The 22,385-nt window shown below is 38.8% G+C and overlaps 1 protein-coding gene and 1 pseudogene across 1 annotated transcript; one reads left to right on the top strand and one right to left on the bottom strand.

Annotated features, from left to right (window-relative positions):
- The first annotated feature begins 203 nt into the window (after positions 1-203).
- LOC104431401 (UPF0496 protein At4g34320-like) lies at positions 204-1,810 on the top strand. Its single transcript, XM_039317733.1, has 3 exons — positions 204-542; positions 966-1,262; positions 1,517-1,810. The coding sequence occupies exons 1-3, from the start codon at positions 204-206 to the stop codon at positions 1,808-1,810; spliced, it is 930 nt and encodes a 309-aa protein (XP_039173667.1).
- An 8,827-nt stretch (positions 1,811-10,637) lies between these two features.
- On the bottom strand, positions 10,638-16,726 carry LOC120296081 (annotated as a pseudogene).
- Between the last annotated feature and the right edge of the window lie 5,659 nt (positions 16,727-22,385).

Genomic DNA, 22,385 nt, shown 5'->3' on the forward strand with positions numbered 1-22,385 from the left:
ATCCTATCCTATTTAACATTGGTCTCGTATCATTGCTTTTCTATCTTCTGACATAATTTGGAATTCCTTCCCATTCTCTTCCTTTCACTTTCCTTTTTGCATGCTCTGAAATTCTATAAGGAGATAAACTTCTGCAACAGCTTCATTTCTTTTCCTTTTAGCGTACTCACCCTCTCTTTTTGCATGATCTCTCCTTAAGGTCAATGGCAAACTCCAACACCAGAAGAAACCCTCCCATGGATGGAGCAGCGTGTGAGTCCGACCCTGATCCGCGAACCTTCAACGCAAACCTCCAAGCGAGGACAAACCAAGTCCTCAGCACTCTTGCTTCCGGGGTTGATGTCCAAACTCTTTCACTGGATTCTCTGAAAGAGATAAGCGAGTGCCTATTGGAGATGAACCAGGAAGTGGTCAAAGTCATCTTGGATAGCAAGAAAGATATCTGGAGAAATGAAGAGCTGCTCAAGCTTGTACAAGATTACTTCAATGACAGCTTGCCCACCCTTGATTTCTGTGCTTCCCTCGAGAATTGCTTGAAGCATGTGCGTGATGCCCATTTGCAGATTTTCACCGCCCTTCATTGCTTTGAAGAAGAAGATGGGGAGGGCTGTTGCAGGTACATGTATCTCAGTTCTCAACTTCATTTCGAGCACATGTATCTTAGTATATTGATTCTTGCTCACTGTTTTCATTTATTGGCTAACTCATTCAGTCTCCCCTATTTTCTCCGTGCATTTGCATTCAACTTCATATCCTAACATGCCAATGAGATTGAGTTGATACCTAGAGTTTGATATCCTAACATTACAAGGTTAAGTTGGTGTGAACTATGCATGCTTTTCTGTTTCGCGAGAAACTGATGCAAAGACCTCGGATAAATTTAGTTACTCAAAAATCTTGGAGGAACTGACAAAATTCAAGGAGACCGGAGATCCTTTCACCAGGAGTTCTTTGAGCTCTTTCAGACAATTTACAAGCTACAGAAGTTCATGCTCAAGAAGTTGTGGATCAAGAAGAAGAAGATTGAGAAGAAGCTTAAGAGCATACAGATGTGGAGGAAAATCTCAAGCATGATACCGGTTGTAACTTTCGCAGCCATTCTAATCTATTCTGTCACAACTGCTATGGTGGCTTCTCCGCCAGTTGTTGTTGCCCTATCGGCTGCAACCGCCATGGATGTGATTGGCAAGTGGATAGACTCCCTTTGGAAGCATTGTGAAGAAGCACTGAAGAGATGGGAGGAGGTGATCACCTCGATGCAAGTGAGTGCTACAAAGCTTTTCCCTCCCTTTTTGTAATTACAGTGACCGTCCCTGTAATTTCGTCAAACCAAGTCAACAACCATATTTTTCCCTTGAGGTCTTCGCATCTAACATAATGAACATCGTGAGGCTGGCTTGATTTTTAAGTAGCTACAATGATGCGAAAAATGTCTAGGAGTCCAAAATGCAAGAGAGTCTGAAAGAGAAGTCACCATGATTACACGAATAATTTCTCACAACTAAAATCTCTACAGGCCAGTATCTTTGTTGCTCTCAAGGACCTGGATAAAATGAGAATTACGATTGACCCTTTGGAGGTACAGATGAAGAGCCTCTTGCAGAAAGCTGATTTTCCAATTGAGGCGGGAGCAGAGGCAGTAAAGCTCGGAATAGCAGACATTAAGAAGAAGCTGAGAGACTTCATGAAGGACGTCAAAGGACTGGGAAAGGATGTCGATATGTGCAGCCGCAATCTCCAGAGATCAAGGCTAGTGGTGCTTCAGAGGATTATAAAGCCTCCCACCAATTGCAATGGTGCCCCAATGTAGCTATAGAGAATTGTTGCTAAGTGTTTTTCTTCCTAAGAGGGATGTGTGGTGGACCTCCATTTGCCTGGCTTTCTCTCTTCAATAAAGCGGAAGACATCAACATTTGGCATTCCATTTTTTGAATAATCATTATTAAATGCAGCTTTCAAATATAAAGGCCTTTATCAGCTTTGGACAGGAATTCTTCAATCCCAAATTGATGTTAAGGACGAAAGTACAACCTTTTCACATTTTACTTTCCTACGAAATGCTAAAAACGATCCATCCAAGCTGGATTGGCTGACATATGATAGTCAAGGTGGTCACTCTTACAATCATTGACGTGTCCCTTCTAATGACAACCTTCCAGGGATTATATGTTGCCAAGATACTTTCCTTGTTGATCTTAAACTCGGAGCTAAGATTATAAATCCATGAGCCTAACTAAGTCACATTAACAACTGCAACCATGTGGCACGTCAAAACCTATGATGAAACTCTCTCTTGTTGCACTGCTAAATAGATAGATCTTTGCAGGTTTGATGGACAATTGAAAGTACAGGATAGGATGGAAAGTCCTCAATATTCAAAGATTAAGTGATAATCCCTTGTTTTGGTTGCTCGTGTATAGTTCCATATGGTGATTAAACAAGTTCAGATCACTGACATAAAACTGACCTGTTATATGGAAACGGTATGGTTCAGGTTCTTCCCAAAAGCAGAAGTTAGTAGCTAGGACAGAATAGTTAAATTTTCATTGAATTGTGTTTAGAGCTCATTGTGTTCATGAGAAATGTCTGAGTCTGATAAAAGATGAAAGCTACATAAGCCAAATGAAAGACCAGACAGCAGTAAATCAGCAAAACGAAATCATCTATATGAAGAAAACATATCCTGTCAATGTGCCTCATTAGTAAAAGAGTACTCAATAAAACTAATCAGTAAATCCAGTCATCTAGAGACAAATTTTATGTTGACAAGAATTAATGGAGGAAGAAATTGCAGATGTCGATTTTTCCTCATCAAATCTTGGCAAAATTGCAAGTAATGACAGCTTTCCCAGAGCCAGCAATTGGCCGTGGGTGGATATTAAAATAGGTTGCAGATGCCAGGTATCACAAATGGAAGAAAAGTATGAGATATGTACATATGCCAGTCAAGAAGATAACTCCAAGAGCAAGCAAAAGGCAATTCACCATCAAGAGAGCTCCTTTTCTGCTCCTGGATTAGGAAAATGGCCCTTAGAATGGAAGTCAGAGAGCAACTGATTCTTGAAGCAAACTAGCACGTGCAGTCTTGATACATCAACACTTTCCTCCCGGATCAAGTACTGCACACTCCTAGCTTTGCCTTGAGAAGTTCAAATCGACCAACATGAAATGACTTCGTGAATATATCTGCAATCTGGTTTTCTGAATTGCAGTACACCAGTTTCACCTCTTCAGCCTTTTGCACTTCTCTCAAGAAGTAAAACTTGACCTTAAAATGCTTTGTTCTTCCGTGAAATACCGGATTTTGTGAAATAGCCAGAGTAGCTTGATTATCCACAAACACTTTTATGTCTTCTTCTTGCTGCATATGCAAATCATCCATCAACTTCTTTAACCATAATGCTTGATTCACAGCTACAGTAGCTGCAATGAACTCATCTTCTACAGTTGATTGAGCCACTATTTCCTGCTTCTTTGAACACCAAGAAAAACATGCCGACCCAAATGTAAAGCAATAACCTGAAGTGCTCCTCATATCATCCATTGATCCCGCCCACTCACTATCGAGAATACCCCGTAACTTAAACTCCTGAACTCTACAAAACTTAATCCCATATGAAAGAGTACCTCTCAAGTACCTCAACACCCTCTTTGCAGCTACCATATGCAACTCACTTGCACAATTAAGAAATCTAGATAAGACACTTACAGGAAACATGATGTCTGGCCTAGTTGCAGTGAGATACATAAGACAGCCAATCAAACTTCTATAAACTCTTTCATCCGCAGTGCTGATCCATCCTCCTTTTGAAGCTTTCCTTATGACCCATTGGAGTACTCACACTCTTGCACTCCTCCATGTTGAATCTCCTTAGGATCTCCTTCAAATACTTCTTTTGATAGATAAAAACTTCATTCTTAGTCTGCCTAACTTCCATTCCTAGAAAATATGACATCTCACCAAGATCAGTCATTTCGAACATCTTTATCATCTCTTGCTTAAATGCAGTAATCTGAGCACTATTACTCCCTGTCACCATCATATCATCCACATAAAGAGACATTGCTACTAAGTCAGATACTAACTTCTTGACATATAGAGTGGATTCACTGAGGCTTTTCTTGAAATCTAGACCCAACAAGAGCTCATCCATCTTACTGTACCATGCTCTAGGAGCTTGCCTCAAGCCATAAAGAGCCTTTCTCAACAAATAAACTTTCTCCTCCTGGCCTGGTGTGACAAAGCCTTCTGGCTGTTCAACATAAATCTCCTCTTGCAACACTCCATTCAAAAATGCAGATTTCACATCTAACTGATATACCTTCCATCCTTGTTGAACTGCCAAAGCAAGAATCATTCTAATTGTATCAAGTCTTGCCACGGAGCAAAGGTTTCGAGAAGTCAACTCCCAAAATCTGTGCATATCCCTTCACCACCAACCGGCCTTATGCTTATTCATCGAGCCATCGGGGATTAAATTTGGTCTTGAAAACCCATTTTACTCCAATCACCTTCCTATCTTGAGGCCTCTCCACTAGCTCCCACGTATGGTTCTTTTCTATCATAGCCAACTCTTCCTTCATTGCATTTATCCACCTCGATTGCTTTTAGCTTCCTCATAACCTGCAGGTTCCAAAACAGCCACACTACACCTTTGATATATATCGGTCAAAGATCTGGTACCTCTAACTGGAACATCATCCACCAGTTCGTCAGGTTCCAATGAGACCTCTTTGTGCTTGCCTTGTGGCTCATTTGTCCAATCCCATTTCTCATCTTCTAGGAATTGAACATCCCTACTAGTGATCACCTTCCCTGTCTGTGGTTGATAGATCCTGTAAGCTTTTGATAATAAACTGTAGCCAACAAAGATCCCAGGTTCAGCTTTCTCTCCCAACTTATCTCTCTTAACCTGAGGAATATGAGAAAAACACAAATAGCCAAACACCTTCAAATTTCTTAGAATTGGCTTGACATCAAACCAGGCTTCAAAGGGTGTCTTCATCTCCAGTACCCTCGTAGGTAATCTATTCAGTAGAAAAATTGATGTGCTTGCTGTTTCTGCCCAAAACTCTTTTGGTAGACTCTTCTCATAAAGCAAACACCTAGTCATCTCCATAATGGTTCTATTCTTCCTCTCACTAACTCCATTTTGCTGTGGAGAGTAAGGAGTAGTAAGCTGACGCTCAATTCCAGCCTCTTCGCAGAAAGATTTAAACCTCTATGAAGTGTATTCTGTTCCATTATCTGATCTAATGACCTGAATCTTGCAGCCACTTTGGTTCTCAACCCATTTCTTAAACTTTTGAAATACCTCAGCAACTTCTGACTTTTGCTTCATAAAGTAAATCCAGCACATTCTAGTATAATCATCAATGAAAATAATGAAATACCTGCTGCCATTTAGTGAAGGAGTCACTTGTGGACCACATAGATCCGTATGAATCGGTTGTAGCTTCTCTATCGCTCTCCAAGTGGATTTCTTGAAGGGAAGTCTTGTCTGCTTGCCTAGAAAACAAGCTTTGCACCTTGTGATATGCTCCTGTAGGTTTGGTAACCCGGTTGCCATTTCATTCCTCTGCATGAACAACACGCCTTTATGATGAAAGTGCCCCAACCTCTTGTGCCAGAATTCTAAATCATTAGCCTGACACTTGAATGCCATCTGCTCCTTCTCAAGAGGATTCAAAGAAAAACTTTTCTGTTGCATTTTTATTTTGAACAACTCCTGACCATTGGAGTCAAAGATCAAACACTTCTCCTCTTCAAATATCACCTTAAATCCCTTTTCTACCAACTGCCCCACACTCAGCAAATTCTGATCAATTTTAGGCACATACATCACATTAGAAATCAGCTTAGTTCCAGCACAACTCTCCATTGCTACAGTCCCTTTACCTTTCACTTCTAAGTACTCCCCATTCCCAATCCTCACTCTTGACTTCAACGACTTGTCAAGGTTTATAAACAGCGTTTCATCACTTGTCATATGGTTTGTGCAACCACTATCAACAAGCCAATTGTCACATGGAGTACTAGAGGAGAAACAAGAGGCAACAAACAGTTGATCTACCTCTTGCTGAACTACGCATGTGCCTCACCCCTGCTGATCTCTCTTCTCTTTGCGGAACTTCTCAATGTGTCCAAGTTTATGACACTTTCTGCACCTTACATCTGGTCTCTTCCAACACCTAAAATGTGGATGATTCTTTTTTCCACAGTGCTGACATGAGGAATATCTTCCCCAATTGTTCTTGGAGTTACTTGCACTATTCTCTCCTGCAGCAGCTTCTGAACCACTACTGCCATTTCCTTTCTTCCGTTTCCACTTGTTAACTTTTCCTCCTACATTCTGCTGTTCTTTGGCCAGCAAAGCTCCTTCTATACTTCCTTCCACCCTCATTAACCTCCTCTGCTCTTGTGCTTGCAAAGCACTTAGCAATTCTGCCAACTTGATCTGAGACAAATCCTTGGTATTCTCTAAAGAGGCAATGGTTGCCTCAAACCTTTCGGGCAAGGAGACAAGAATCTTCTGCACTAGCCTATTATCGAGAGGGTCGGTGCCTAGAACTCTTGCCTGATTTGCAATGCTTATCAACTTACCAGAATACTCCTTAATTGTCTCAGACTCCTTCATCTGCAGTCTCTCGAATTCTGTGATCAGATTTAGCCCCTTCATGCTTCTAATCCTCTCATCTCCTTGATACTCATTTTTTAGGAAGTCCTAGATAGCTTTGGCTGATTCACAAGCCATAATTCTGCTGAAAATGGCAGATGAGACAGCAACATATAAACAAGACTTTGCCTTTGCTTTCCTTGTTGTCCTCTCCTTGTGAAACTTGATTTGATTGATGGTTGGATTATCAGGAAGGGGAGCAACTTCATAATCTTGTTCCACGGCTTCCCAAAAATCACAACCCTCTAGATAGGCTCGCATTCTCACTGCCCAGGCTTGATAATTTTCTCCATCAACCACTGGTGGAGCAGACACACCTCTCAATCAATCTCACAAGTCACTCACAGCCCCTTAAGATCAAGAAGGCTCTGATACCAGTGTTGTTTTTTGAAAAAAAAGAAAAACAGAGAACAAGTTGACAGCAAAAACAGAGAACAAGTTGACAGCAAAAAATAGAGCGTCGTGTTCAGAAAACTGAAAAAAAATGTACAAAATACATACTAGAACGTAACCACAAACCCACGTTGCCGACTAACGGCTTGCTTGATCCACAAAATCAGCAACATATCAGAATATCTAAGATACGTGCAGTTAACTACTCCTAGGAGATAAGATTGACTAATCAACTCCTAAAAAGCAGGACTCCAACAAACTGACTAAACAAAACAAAAAAGAGAAAAGCAGCACGTGCAATCTTGATACATCAACATAAGCAGAAGGTGTCCATCAACGAAGAGGCGACTTCATTTTCGGATGTGGGGATGTCATCAAGGCAGACATGTCCCACTTGCACATGAAATTCTGCGTGGTCCACGCCAAACACTTTGTCCATGAAAGATGGACAATGGTCACATTATAAACTGCAATAGAGGAAAGAAGCTCACTCAAGCTGGAAGGGACAACAGACATGACTTCCACTAGTCATTGATATTGTAAATACCTAGAAGTACTTTTTTTGTCTTTCTTTCCCTCAAACGAGATTTGCCACTGTTTTTGTTTCAATTCAGCCCAATATATAGGGACTACAAATTATGGATGTTCTCCTCTTCAGTAATAGAAAAATTCAAGACGATTTTATCCTGTTAAATTTTTTTGGATGTGTGCACTGCGGAAGCATGGTTTTGGTATTGGTTATAGTTTTTGATTAGTAATGTGTGTGCAAGTGTATGGTGTAATTTTGTGGAGGATGAACAAGGGACAAGGTAGGATAATTAGAAGGATATAGGACATGAGATATGGGGGAAATAGTTTTATTAGTTAAACAAACTAGTTTGATGAAAGTACAATGAAGGTCTAAGACCTTTCAAGGTGAAGAGTTCACCCCCACATACAAGGTGGAGGTAATCTCTCACACACAAATGATCAACTTCCAAGCCTATTTATAGGCGTGAATTCACCGCCATACTCCACCGACATCTAGTATAAAAATTAATATAAAATTACAACTTTGCTTCTTTATCTCCTGCTCGTGCGGCTTCTTCGGATCTTCTGGTGGCTTCTCCATTTTTCTTCATTTTTCTAATCTCAGCAGCTTTTGTTGACTTTTCTTTCAAGATTTCCCATGCACAAATTTCCCATGCACGTAGAGCTTGTTCTCTTGAAAACTCCAGCAACTACTATAATATTATTTTATTGTGTGCCCCTCTTTTCTTGATCAATTTGGGCTTCTTCACGTAGTACCAGAAGCTTCTTCAACATTTGAGAGTCTTCAAGTTTATTCTTCATTAAGCTAGTAGCTTCTAGATTTTGTTGAAAAATGGATCACCAATTTCCAAAACCAGAGAAGGGGGCCTAACACGGGGTTGCAGGAAATAAACGAGGGAAATAAATTCTCTTTTAATGATATATCGACTAAAAATCAGGTGTCAACACTTGGCGACCTTGAAATGATTACATCTTCTAGCAACATTCAAATCCAACAAGAAGATTGGTTGGGTGAACCTCTAAGGAAATATCCAACGGTTAGCTTCGATACAAAAGATTATATAAAAAGATCAAGCTGTTGAAAGGGATATATAGAGATGAAATTCTTAAGTTTATAATTCCTAAGTTTTGAGTAATCTTCAATCTTAAACGTTCATCTCTGAAAAGCTATACTATTTAATCTTTTAGAGGTTGAGAGTATGTAAGGAATTTGTCTCATGAATTTGAGTATTTATTACTCAGATCTAGTAACCTTTTATAGATTGATCTAGTGATAGGAGTGATTGGTTCCCGGTTCGATCCGGTTCTAAGGTGGAACCGAGAACCGGACCGGGAGAACCGGTTCCCAATTTTGGGAACCGTGGACCAGACCGTTTGGTCCTAGGACCGGGAACCGGACCGAACCATTGGTTCCGGTCTGGTCCGGTCCAATCCGGTCCAATAAAATCAACACTTTCCTTTTTCACTAAAGAACGACCATTCACTAAAGAACGACCATGCTCCGAACCGATCAATCCATTTCGGTTCCCGGGCAATCTAATAAAACTACTCACACATGTTTCTACGTGCAAAATATTCAAACTTCACTTGCATAAATATCAATCATAGTTTATGTGTTTTACGCTAATTTTATGCATAAAAGCCATGAACAATTTGAGTAAAATTTGTGCTTGGTTTAGGTTTTATAGATAATATCTCTTCTATGCTTTGAATGTTTAGTCGATGTTGGACTATTTGAGGCTTGAAGTGCCTTGTTGTTTGCAAGTGACGGGAGCAAGAGAGAGAGAGTGTGAGCATGAGGAACTCCTAGAGCCTTATCCCACATCGAGTAGAAGATAAAACAAACAAATACGTTTTCTAAGAGCTTTGGTGGTCTCTTGGCCACATAAGAGGTTGTTACCTCAATTGCAATTCGAATTGCAATAAGTTTCATATGTAATATTCATATATTATATGTGTTTATATATTATATGTATATAAATTATATATAAAAAAATTTAGTTCGGTCCGGTCGGTCCGATTGGCCCGGTTCCCACCTTGGAATTGGGAACCGGACCAACCGCCGTCGGTTCCAAAATTGGGAACCAGGAACCGGACCGCCGACCGTGGGAACCGCCCAAAACCGGCCGGTCCGGTTCCAGTTCGGGTGGTTTCCGTTGCACACCCCTATCTAGTGAGATCTAGCCAATCAGTTGTTGGTGTGGGAGATTGTACGTAGGTCTACTGAAGCCAAACTACTCTTATCGTTTAATTCTTTATTCCTTACTCTCTTTATTTTATTTGTCTTAAGGATTATTTGCACACTGGTAAGATCTGACAGTTATTCAAGTTTTGATCAAAAGTTGTTCTGTTACAAATTTTTTTAAATTTTGTTTATTCTGCAAAATCACCTATTCACCTCTCTAGATGGTTCATCTAGTCCTACTAGTAACAAAACATCTATATGGAAAAAGCCAATAGCCATTGAGATTCGAACCCATAGAGACATAGCATTCTCTTTCTCTTCTTCCTCTATATCAAATGAAACTGGGTTCGTGTTAGCCATGTACCCTGATAATATCAACCTCCTGAAGATCTCGCCAAGCATCCCTTAAAATCCACTATACATTTGGTGGGAGTTATCTCCAACGAGGAACTCATGAACTTCACCATCAAGTTCTACAACACTGCAACCGGGAAGCTTCTTCACGCCTCTGGACTTCATTACCTGCCGCACATGGCTCACACCTTCCCAGCTTGTCTTCAGCGTGGATATTGGACGAAAGCACGAAAGCAACTCACTCTTTGCTTCAAGCTCCAGCATCTTTCTTGAGGCAAGCTCGCCTATTTCCATATTCTTGTGAATTTTACATGCATTTATTGAAGCTCTGCAAACGCTGGCATGAGGCTCCAGTGGCATGTCATTGATGAAATTTAGGGCTTCATTTAAACGGCCAGCTTAGCCATACAAATTAACCATGCAGCCATAATGCTCCAGGTCAGGCTGGATTCCGAACGACTCTGTCATTGAGCCAAAATGCTTACAGCCTTCCTCAACTAGTCCAACAACACTTCATTCGGGATAACCCCGTCTTTCTTCATGAGCAGGAAAAGCTCGAGACATTTTCTACCAGCTCCATTCATGGCACCACTCCATGTGTAAACGTTCCGTTCTTTCATCCCCCGGAAGACCTCTATGCCCTTATCCAAGTCATCACATTTGGCATACACATCAATCAATGCAGTTCCTAGCATCAACATCAATCTGAAGCCTGCTCTTTTCAATATATGCATAAGGTCACCTCCCTTGATCTAGTGCACATAATCGAGTGCACGCAGATAGAACCAGAACCATAGAAGGGTTATTGACCTTCACACTTTCCAATTGATCTCATAGAACATATTCGAGGCCTGCCCCGATTCCCCACATAGGGCATTCCCTGCAATCATCGCATTCCAAGCAACAGTATCTCTCTCGGGCATTTCGTCAAAGAGCTGCTTAGCAAACGCGACGTCGCCATACTTGGCGGAAGCGCTCAGCATCGCCGTCTGACACACCGCATCATGATAAAAAGAAAAACCCTTCCAAACACCCTATGACACGATTCTGAACTACCCATCCCGCATACATATTAATCAACCCACTCTAAAAAAAAGGGTCACTCTCGAACCCGTGAAGGTACTCGAGGTTCTCGGGGTTTCTCAGGGCGATGGACACGACTATGTCGTCGTGACAAATTTTTTCCTGCTCTTTAGATAAAAATCCTCCGACACGCCGACCAACTGTAGCAATTCCGAGATTGACAAGGGGTGCTTATCTTTTGAAAAATTAACGATTGGGAAAATATTTTCCTTAAAATTATGTTTATCACTAATATTTATGAATAAATAATAAATATTTTCATTATTTATGAATATTTTTTAATTATTAATTATTGTCAATAATGAAGATATCTTTCATTGGCAAATTATTTTAAGGATAGGAACCATTACTTTTAGAGCATTGTTTTTCAACAAGTTTATTTTTTTTAAACAAATGGAGCATCTTTCTTTGTCTCTCATGTGATCCAAGCTGTAGATTTCATGTCTCACTTGATTTAAGACCCTTGGAATATATATTAATTAATAATAATGACTTTGTGTTCTAGTCATACAAGTAGTAGTGTATAATGAGAATAAACAAAAAGGGCGAGAATAGAGGGGAAAAAAATCTAAGGGCACGTTTAGTAAATATTTTGTTCGAAGAACAATTTTTAATCAAAATTGGTTTTTTCTAATATTGTTCTTGAGAACAATTTCTGAGTAAAGAACGTGCTTGGTAACTGTACAAATTTTTTAATCCTATGATAGAAATGTGTTTGGTAAGATTCTTAAATTCTTTTGTTTCTTTTAATTTTTAGTAATTTTATTATATTTTTCTTTTTTTTTACTCTTTTTCTATTTATTTTTCTCTTATTCCTCGTTGCCGTGGCCGGTGATCGATCGGGCGAGGTCTAGTGAGCTCGCCGGATCTCGCCAAGCTAGGGCGAGATTCGGCAAGCTCGCCGGAGGCTCACCTAGCCAAGGTGAGCCTTGGCCTTGCAAGATCCGGGTGAGGCCGAGCCTCGCCCCAGCCACGCAAGGCTTAGGCCAGCAAGCCTTGCCATAGCTTGGTGTCGCCGGGAGGCCGGCAACTGGCGCGAAGGGAAGAAAAAGAGAGGGAAGAGAAGAAGAGACAAGAAAAGAAAAGAAAAAAAGAATTGATTTTAGCAATTGTTCCCGAAACAAGAAGTTATTTTTTCTACTTCTTGATTCTATTGTAAATCTATTCCCGAGAACAAAAAAAATATATTTTTGTTTCTAGGAGCAAAAATTTTACCAAACGGATTTGTGTTCTTTTTTCGTTCCGGGAAAAAAAAAATAGAATCGGACACTCTTTGGAGAAAAAACAAGCAGGTCCTTAGCGACCCGATATAAGTCATCTACCTAGATGGCACTACCCAATGATCCTATGAATCTCTTAAATATATAGTTAACTTTTCAAAAAAATTCAATCATGGCATTTGATTTTGTCCATATATTTTTCTCTATTTTCCCATGATTTTACTATCTCTCTCTCTCTCTCTCTCTCTCTCTCTCTCTCTCTCTCTCTTCATGCACTAGTCTTTTTTTATCATCCAATAAACCTACTTCAGGTCCTCAAACCAAGAAAAAACTACAAGAGGATTTAATCCGGACAACAAGAGAGAAATTGCATGTGTGTTCCAATTTGTGTGCTAACATATTATTTGTCATCCCACAGATCGTCGTTAAGGGCACATAAGGATTACCTAGAACGCTTATAACTGATAGCCATTTGTCTTGCAGCAACGCAATATTCCAATAGAAGATGCCAAATTCTAATTTGAGATGATACAAGATGCAAAGCATAACTATTTAGAAGATGTAAAAAGTAATGTCTCCAAGGAAAAATAACAAGAGGTATATTACAAGTTGACATTTTCTATCTTAACACATTTCGATAGAAAGAAAGATTGGTTGTCAAGGTTTTATATTGGCAAACGTCCAATAACTAAACAGGTATTCCACACAATATCTAAGTTCTTGTCATCTAGTAAATATGGCAGTACCATAAAGCCCATTTCACCTATAAATCTATATTCTAGAAATCTATATGAATGTGACTCAAAATTGTTCATAAGAAACAAGTCAGGTGTCAACATATCACCTCTAAATGTAGTTTCTCGGAATCATCTCAAGAGTGAGAAACACTAACATGGTATGAGCATTCTCAGTAACAATGCCCAAAATTTCAAAAGTTTTCTCTGGATACTTTCTATGTAATCCTGACAAAGTTTATCCTTCAATTGAAAAATTAGAAATCCATATTAGAGGGCGCTTCTTCTTCTTTCAACAAGCCATCTTGCTCTTTCTCTCTTTTCTAGCTTCCGTCCCTCAGAGCAGTCAATTGCAAGAAGCAGCTCATTTAGGTAAAGAAAAATTCAATTTATATTCCATTGTGCAAGAACAGTTAGCTATCTTGCTTTTTAGATTGTGCTCCTGTTATGGTTTTAGATCTTATGCAGATTGTGGAATCTGAACTCTTGCTGGTTACCAGGCAAGCTAGTCAAATGAGAAGGCCCTCATGAATTTGAAAAAATCATGACCCCGCTTGATTATGAGATATACCCCAACTCATAGAACTAACTTGTTGAGGTTGAAAATGAATGTACTAGCCCACTTGATAGGATGACTCACGGAATAAAACTAGAAATAATTTATATTAGGTGCTTAAAATATAGAGCATGGACATCGGTAACTACTCAAGTCATTTATCATCCTCGTACTATAATGCATATTTTCTTGCATGAATGTGACTCTCATCCATGTGAGAATGGTGTAAAAATCGTCAATATTATCTAATATTTGTCCTAAACTCCATAAGGTACAGAATATGAATTGTAATTGTCTTTGTTCATCAAACTCCGTAGACTCAGTTCTCCAATTGGAGTTTCATGTTCTAGGTTTGGTCTGTACTAGTTATATTTCATTCCAAATCTAGTTAGCATGGTCTCGAATCTTTGCTCTATTAATAGTTTATATTTTTGGGACATGCCACAATGATCTTCTAACTTAACTTGGAGTTCCTTCCCATGCTCTTCCTTCAAATTTCAATTTCACATGCTCTAAAATTCTATAGGGGATGTGAACTTCTGTGACTGCTTCATTATTTTTCCTTTTAGTGTACTTTCCCTCTCTTTTGTTAACCTGATGATCTCACCTGATGGTCAATGGGAGATTCCACACCGGGAGAAACCTTCCAAAGCTGTTCGAGCTTGTCAGGGATGACTTCCCAAATGGCTTGCACATCCTAGATTTCTGTGTCACTCTTGAGAATTGCTTGTAGTATGCATGCGATACCCAATAGCTGATTTTTGACACGCTTCATTGCTTCGAAGAAGAAGATAGGAAAGAAGGTCACAGGTATGTGTATCTTAATTCTCAAGGAACTTCATTGATAGCACGTGTATCTAAGTACATTTAGTTCTTGAGCTACTATTGCTAACATTTTCATTCTCTCCCGTCTTCTCTATGCAATAGCATTCGACTTCATATTCTCTGCCAATGAGGTTGAGTTGATTTCTAGAGTTTGATATACTAACATTACAAGGCCAAGGTGGTGAGGAATACATATACTTGTTCAGTTTCGACAAAAACTAATTTAGGTACCCAAACACCTGGGAGAAATTGAGGAATTTTAGGAAGACTGCAGACCCTTTGAGATCTTGCAGATTATCTGCAATCAACAAAGTCAATGTCTGACAAGTTGCAGATCAAGAAGGAGATTGACACAAAGCTCAAGAGCATACACACTTGTGCAAAGGTCTCAAGCACTATACTAGTTACGACTTTCGAAGCCATACTGCTCTATCCAGTCATGACTGCTATGGTGTTTGTTCCGCCAGTCACCATGGCTCTGGTTGCTGCAGTTGCCTTTCCCATGGATTTGGTGGGCTAGTGGATTGACTCCCTATGGAAGAATTATGAAAATACGCTTATGGAACATGGGAAGGTGTTCACCTTAGTGCATGTAAGTACTACAAACCTTTTTCTCCCTTATTACAGTAACCATCCCCACACTTCCACAAACCAAGTTAACATCCTTGTCAAGTTCAAAACAATAGTGTCCCCTTGAAGTCCTCACGTCTAACATAATGAGCATTGTGAGACTGCCTTGATTTTAAGTAACTATAATGATGGGGAAAACGTCTAGGAGTCCAAAATGCAAGAAACTCTGCAAGAGAAGTTGCCATGATTTACATTAGTAAATTCGTATAGCTAAAAGCTTGACCTGCCAATACCTTTGTTGCTTTCATGGACATGGAAACAATCGGAATTCTTATTGACCGTCTGGAGGTACAGAATAATAGCCTCTTGCTAACGGTTGATTTTGTGATTGAGGAGGGAGCAGAAGCAAAGAAGCTTGGAATAGCAGACATCAAGAAGAAGCTAAGAGATTTCTTGAAAGATGTCGAATAACTAGAAAAGCTAGCCGATATGTGTTTCCTAGGATTATATAATAGTGATTAATTCCAATCAAGGAACATATAAAAACACAATAGCCACTCATAGACCCCATAATATATATCAACTATATATTTATACACAAGCCAGCCTCATTTCATGTGGAACTTGGGATCGAAGAATTACTTTTTAAGGTAGGAAGATGATAAAGTCTTTTTGTCAAAAAGCTACCTATTTTTTATAATCCTAACAAATCAAATGCCAAATGTGGATGTCTTCCACTTTGTTGAACTAAGAAGGCAATGCACATTGAGGTTCACATTACATCCTTCACAATGAAACAAACACTTAACAATAGTCCTGTATGGCACTATAGGGGCACCGTTTCAATTGGTGGGGGGCTTCATAATCCCCTGAAGCACATATTGGCTTGCTTTTCCACGGCATCCTTCATGAAATCTCTCGGCTACTTCTTGATGTTTGCTATTTCTAGCTTTACTTCTTCTGCTTTCTCTTCAATTGCAAAATCAGCTTTCCACAAGAGGCTCTTGATCTATACCTCCAAACGGTAAATTAGAATTCTAATTGTCTAGGTCCTTGAGAGACACAAAGGTAATGGACTGTAGAGCTTTTACTTGTGAGAATTGCTTATGGAAATCATAGTTTCTTGCATTTTGGACTACTAGACGTTGTTCTCATCATCATAGCTACTTAAAATCAAGCCAGCCTCACAATGTTCATTAAGTTATATGTGAGGACTTCAAGGGGAAACTATTGTTTTGAACTTAACAGGGATGTTAATTTGGTTTGATGAAATTATGGGGATGGTCATTATAATAAGAGTGTGAAGGCTTTGTAGTACTCACTTGCATTGAGGTGATCACCTCCCCCTATTATGTAAGCATATGTTCATAATTCTTTCAAAGGGAGTCAATCCACTTGCCAACCGAATCCATGGGAAAGGCAGTTGTAGCTGCAAGAGCAGTGGCCACAGCCAAAGCAAAAACTGCTGTAGTCATGACTAAATAGATCAGAACAGTTTAGAAAGTCATAACTAGGATCATACTTGAGACCTTCAACCAAGTGCGTATGCTCTTGAGCTTCATGTTGATCTCCTTCTCAATCTGCAACTTCTTGAACATTGACTTTTGTAATAATCTGAAAGATCTCGAAGAACTCAGTCAATGGGTGTCCACCCTCTCTGAAATTCCTCAATTTGTCCAATATATTTGGGTACCTAAATTTTTACAAAGTCTCTGCATCAGTGTATCTCGAAACAGAACAAGCATGTGTAACGGGTATATTTCATGATCAAGCTTGATAATGATTTTTTCAAATTCATGATGGCCTTTTTATTTATCTCTCCTACATTATAATCAGCAAAAGTCAGATACCACAATCTGCATAAGATCTAAAACCATAATAGGATTACAATCCAACAACCAAGATAGCTAACTCTTGCACAAATTAACATAAATTGGATTTTTCTTTACCTAAATAAGTGGCTTCAATTTACTGCTCCGCGGGACGGAAGTTAGAAAACAAAGGGCAAGATGGCTTGTTGAATGTAATGAAGAAGCGTCCTCTCATGTAGATTTGTATTTTTTCAATCGGAGGATAGACTTTGTCACGATGACATAGAAAGTGTCTAGAGAAAGCTTTTGAAATTTTCAGCATAGTTACCGAGAATGCTCATGCCATATTAGTGTTTCTCATTCTTGATATGATTAGGAGAAACCACCTTTAGAGACGATATGTTGACACTCGACCGTTTTGCGTGATCAGTTCCATGTCATATTTCTATAGATTTTTGGAATGTAAATTATTGCGTCGGATGGATATTATAATGCTGCCATATTTACCAGATGACAAAAACCTAGATATTTTTCAAAACACACATTTAGTTATTGGATGTTTGCCGATATAATTCATTGACAACCAATCTTTCCTTCCATTGAAATGTGTTAAAGATAGAAAATATTAGCTTGGACTATACCTCCTATTATTTTTCCCGGAGGGATTACTTTTTATAAGTTTTCTAGGTAGTGTTGGGTGGTCTTGGGTTTCTCTTATCCCAAAAGCTAGCTCAAAGGATAAAATATTCCCTCACACTTATAAATCAACCATTAGCTCATTCCACAACTGAAATAAGATAAATTCCAATAATCTCCCCCTCACACATCGAGTCCTAGGTGGTAGCCACAACAATGAGATAAACACCCTAAAAACCAATTGAAATTCCTTCCTTGAGATATGTACCAAACACTGGTACAGATTGGGTGCCCAACAATTAACCAACAGCTTTTGCACCATTTGTTGGGAACACACAGCAGAAATTCGATACCTTCACCTGGGGGATTGCCAAAAGGAAGCTCAAATCCAAGCTCGTCAACATATCTACTGGCAATTAACTACTCAACACCATACAAATTCTTCGATATCGGACTTAACAAAACTCACATGTATATTTCAACAATCTTTCCCTCATATGTGAGCTCAATGTTAAGTATGTTCTCCTTTAATCAAAGTATCGTTTTGCATCAGGATATCTCAACTTAAATCTCCATCAGTGCCGAACTTCATCCTTGATTTCTTTCTCCGGATCAAACCATAAAGTTTTCCATTGTGCCCACATTGCTAAATCACAACATGCACTGCCTGAACACAACGTTAGTAATCAAATTCCTTTCTTGAGATATTCATCAAACAGTAGAACAAATTGGGAGCCCACAAATTAACCAGCTTTGATGCTAGTGTTGAGGTGGTCTTGAACCTATCTCAACCCAAAAACTAGACCGCCCTCCATTCAAAGTTTAAGCCTATAAATTATGATCCAATTAAAATATTTTAATTTCTATCACCATATTAATTCTTCGATATAGAACTTCTCTAACACAACTCACACGTGTATTTTAACAATCTCCTATCACGTGTGATCTTAGCGTTAGTTCTACTTCCCCTTAATCTAAGTATTATTTTGCATCAAGATATCTCATCTTGAATGTCCATTAATGAAGAGTTTCATCCTTGGTCTTTTTCTTCAAATCAAACCATGAAGTCTACCATCCGATCCACATTTTTACACCACAATGCCCACAACCCAAAAACCATGTTGGTAATCAAATTCCTTCCTTAAGATATTCACCAAACACCGAAATAGATTGGGGGCCCACTAGTCAACCAACGTCTTTGATACCATTTGTAGGGAGCATGCGGAAGAAACTTAATACCTTCACTCATGGAGATCGCCAAGAGAAAGCTCAAGTCTAAGCCTATCAACATATCCAATTAGACTCACCTTCATTTAAAAACTTAAGCCAATGAGTTATGATCAAACTAAGATTTATTGACTGCTCCACACCAAATCCATTCTCTGATGTGATTTTTTTCTAACACAACTCACACGTGCATCTTAACTATCTCCCCTTCACATGTAAGTATTAGTATTGAGTTTGCTCCCCTTTAATTCAAATATCTCTACGCATCAATTTATCTCAATTTGAATCTCAAATGCTAAACTTCACACTAGGTTTCTTTCTCCAAATCAAACCATTAAGTTTACCATCAAGCTAACGCTACCACACCATAATGTTCACCTGCCCGAAACTATATTGGTAATATGATTCCTTCCTTGCAATGTTCACCAAACATCGGAACAGATTAGGATTCCATCAATCTATCATCAGCTTTGACACCGGTGTTAGGTGATCTTAGGTATCTCTCACCTCAAAAGCTAGCTTTAAAGGTAATACTTTCTCTCATGAGTGTGCTAGATAGTCTTGAACCTCTCTCACCCTAAAAGTTAGCTTAAATGGTAAAACTTTTCCTCACACCGACCACCCTTCCTTCCAAAACAAATGTGGTATAACCCCAACAATCCCTCCCTCACACGTTGGGCCCTAGGTCAGAGTCACGACAACCCATATCTCTCTTGTGTGATTGTTGAGTTCAGACTTATTGGTAACTTAAATTCTAATACTAGCGTTGGGTAGTCTTGAGTCTCCCTTATCCTCAAAAACTAGCTCAAATGGTGAGGCACTTCCTCATACTTATAAATTGACCACCATATGTTGTGACATTAAGCCTCGACTTAACTCAGACTCTCTCAAGCTTATACCAGTTCATGTGTTAGGGTTCAAGTTCTTACAATATAAATAATTTTCATCTTGGAATCGCCACTAATAAGTTTTTTGGAGGTCAATTAGGGACACAAGTAAAGTATCAAAAATTATACTTTACCCTATGCACTAGAGAACTTGATTACACAAAATTGCTCTAACGTCCTTCCGGTACATTTTTTCTATTATTGCAAAAAAATGTTTGGTAGGTAGCTTAGATTCATTTGAACTAGAATTACTAACATGCAAGGTGTTCATCAAAATGAGACATCAAAATAACAACCAATAATGAAAACAATAAATAAATTGCAAGGATAGAGAAGATGTGTTTACCTTGAAGCAATACAAGTATCTGCAATGTTAATGGAAAAAACTGCATATTCAACCTAAATATATGTTTCTAATTAACATGCAATTGCAAACAATTTTTTTGGGGTTTTCTTTTATATAAATGAAACTAAGCTATAAGCAGTGCAGGCTATTAGTCTAATAGGACATGCGGCATATGAATGTCTTAATTATAATGGCAATAAAATATATTATTCTAGCATAGCACGCAATTTCCAAAGTACATGTACCTAGAGATGCAATTTATAATGATGGGAAAATTGGCATTCAACTACTCTAATATGGCATGTGATTTAATTAAAGTTATGTGCATGACATGCAATTTAATTAAATGAATCTAAATATGCAATCACTAAATGACATATAAGCAATGACATGGCATGAGTGATGATATGGCACATGATGACATAGACCATATGACATGGCGTATGACACGATGTGCAATCAATCTATATGGTATGCATATGATTTTTATTTATTTATTAAAATTCACAATTAAAAATTAATGTAAATAAACTACCTATAAAAAGATATTATCAAATCTACACTAGAAAGTAATTCAATTCAATTGGATGAGTATCCTTAGCTTCATGAACCTACCTAAATATGCCATGCTATGTAAATAATCCTATTCAGAAGCAATTCAAATTATTATGAAAAAAACTATCCAAATATGCATTCTATTTTAATTATGCAATACAATCTACTCTAATTAGGCAATATTACCTCATGACCTAATTTATCTATATGCAATCTTTTTTATATTTTCAAATAAGGAAAACAATCAAGACAAGATAACATTCAAACACTCAAGATTTGCCCACCCACCGAAGGTAAAATTCACGATTCAAATTAGGAAGCCATATCCGAACTTTTTCAATTACTTCCATCCAACACGCGGCCTAAGATAAGGAGACCCACTTTCTCCTTGTTTGTTTATTTTGCTGGCAAATGTCCTGTCAAACCTTATTCATCAGGCTCTCGATATGGGAAACATTAGAGGCATCAAGCTCAACAGGTGCTGTCCTACCCTATCTCATTTATTCTTTGCAGATGATGCCATATTTTTCTTAGATGGTAAGTTGCTGGAATGTCAAAATCTTTCCAATATTATAAATCAATACTGTTTGGCAACATGATAGGAAGTAAACATGAATAAATCTGGAATATTTGTTAGTAAAGATTGCCCTATTGGCCTACAAGAAAATTTGGCCAATGAATTCAGAGTACCTCTGATGGTTAAAACAAGCAAATATCTAGGGATTCCCTCAGACTAGGGTAGATCAAAAAGAGAAATGTTTGCCTGGATAATGGGAAAAGTTCATTCAAAGTAGACGGATGGAAAGAAAAGTTAATAACAAAGGGCGGCAAGGAAATTTTGATCAAGTCTGTTGTCCAAGTGATCCCTCAGTATGCTATGTCTATCTTTAAAATTCCAGCATCTATTTGCAAATCCGTTGAGAAGAAGATTGCTCGAATCTGGTGACAGAATAATAGAACAAAACCTAGTATCCACTGGAAGAGTTGGGAGGAGCTCAAAACTAGTAAGAGTAAAGGAGGACTCGGCTTTAGAGATCTTATGGATTTTAATAGGGCAATGCTCGGGAAGCAAGCCTGGCGTTTAATCCAGCGACCCTCCTCCCTTTGGAGCATGCTATTCAACGGTATTTATTTTCATTCATGTGAATTTAGACATGCTGAGAAAGGAACTAGACCCTTGTGGGGTTGGCAGAGCTTGTTGGTAGGAAGAGATTTAATTTTACCGAGACTACAATGGGCGGTGGGTGATGGGAGCAAAATTAGAACTATGGAAGATCGTTGGTTACCAAAAGGAATTTTGGGCGGTCTAGCTCTTCGAGATGAACCCCTGCTGGTGGCTGATTATATTGACCCCAACAACAATACATGGAACATTCCTCTCTTAAATAGGTACTTTGATGACTCCACTATTAGTGAAATTCTTACCATTCCGGTAAGACCCAATTACATAAATGATCAAATTATTTGGACTGACGCAAAAGGCAAATACACCTAAAAAGTGGCCACCAATCAATTAGAACAGCAGTCCTCAATAGTATTGAAAACAGAGCAACTACTTTTGTTCAAGCCCCGGATGTTCTGTGGAAGAAAATCTGGAAGCTGAAGATTTCCCCAAAAATACGGCTACTCCTGTGGTCCCTAAGCCATGATGCTCTACCAACCAAAGCTAATCTTTTTCATTGCCACATCACCTCAGATCCAATCTGCCCAATATGTCCTACCAACGCACCAGAGACTCCAATACATACCTTTCTACTTTGTCCATGGACAACAACTATTTGGTCACATCCAACGC

Source organism: Eucalyptus grandis, chromosome 7 (assembly GCF_016545825.1).
Source record: "Eucalyptus grandis isolate ANBG69807.140 chromosome 7, ASM1654582v1, whole genome shotgun sequence".
Classification (NCBI taxonomy): Eukaryota; Viridiplantae; Streptophyta; class Magnoliopsida; order Myrtales; family Myrtaceae; genus Eucalyptus; species Eucalyptus grandis.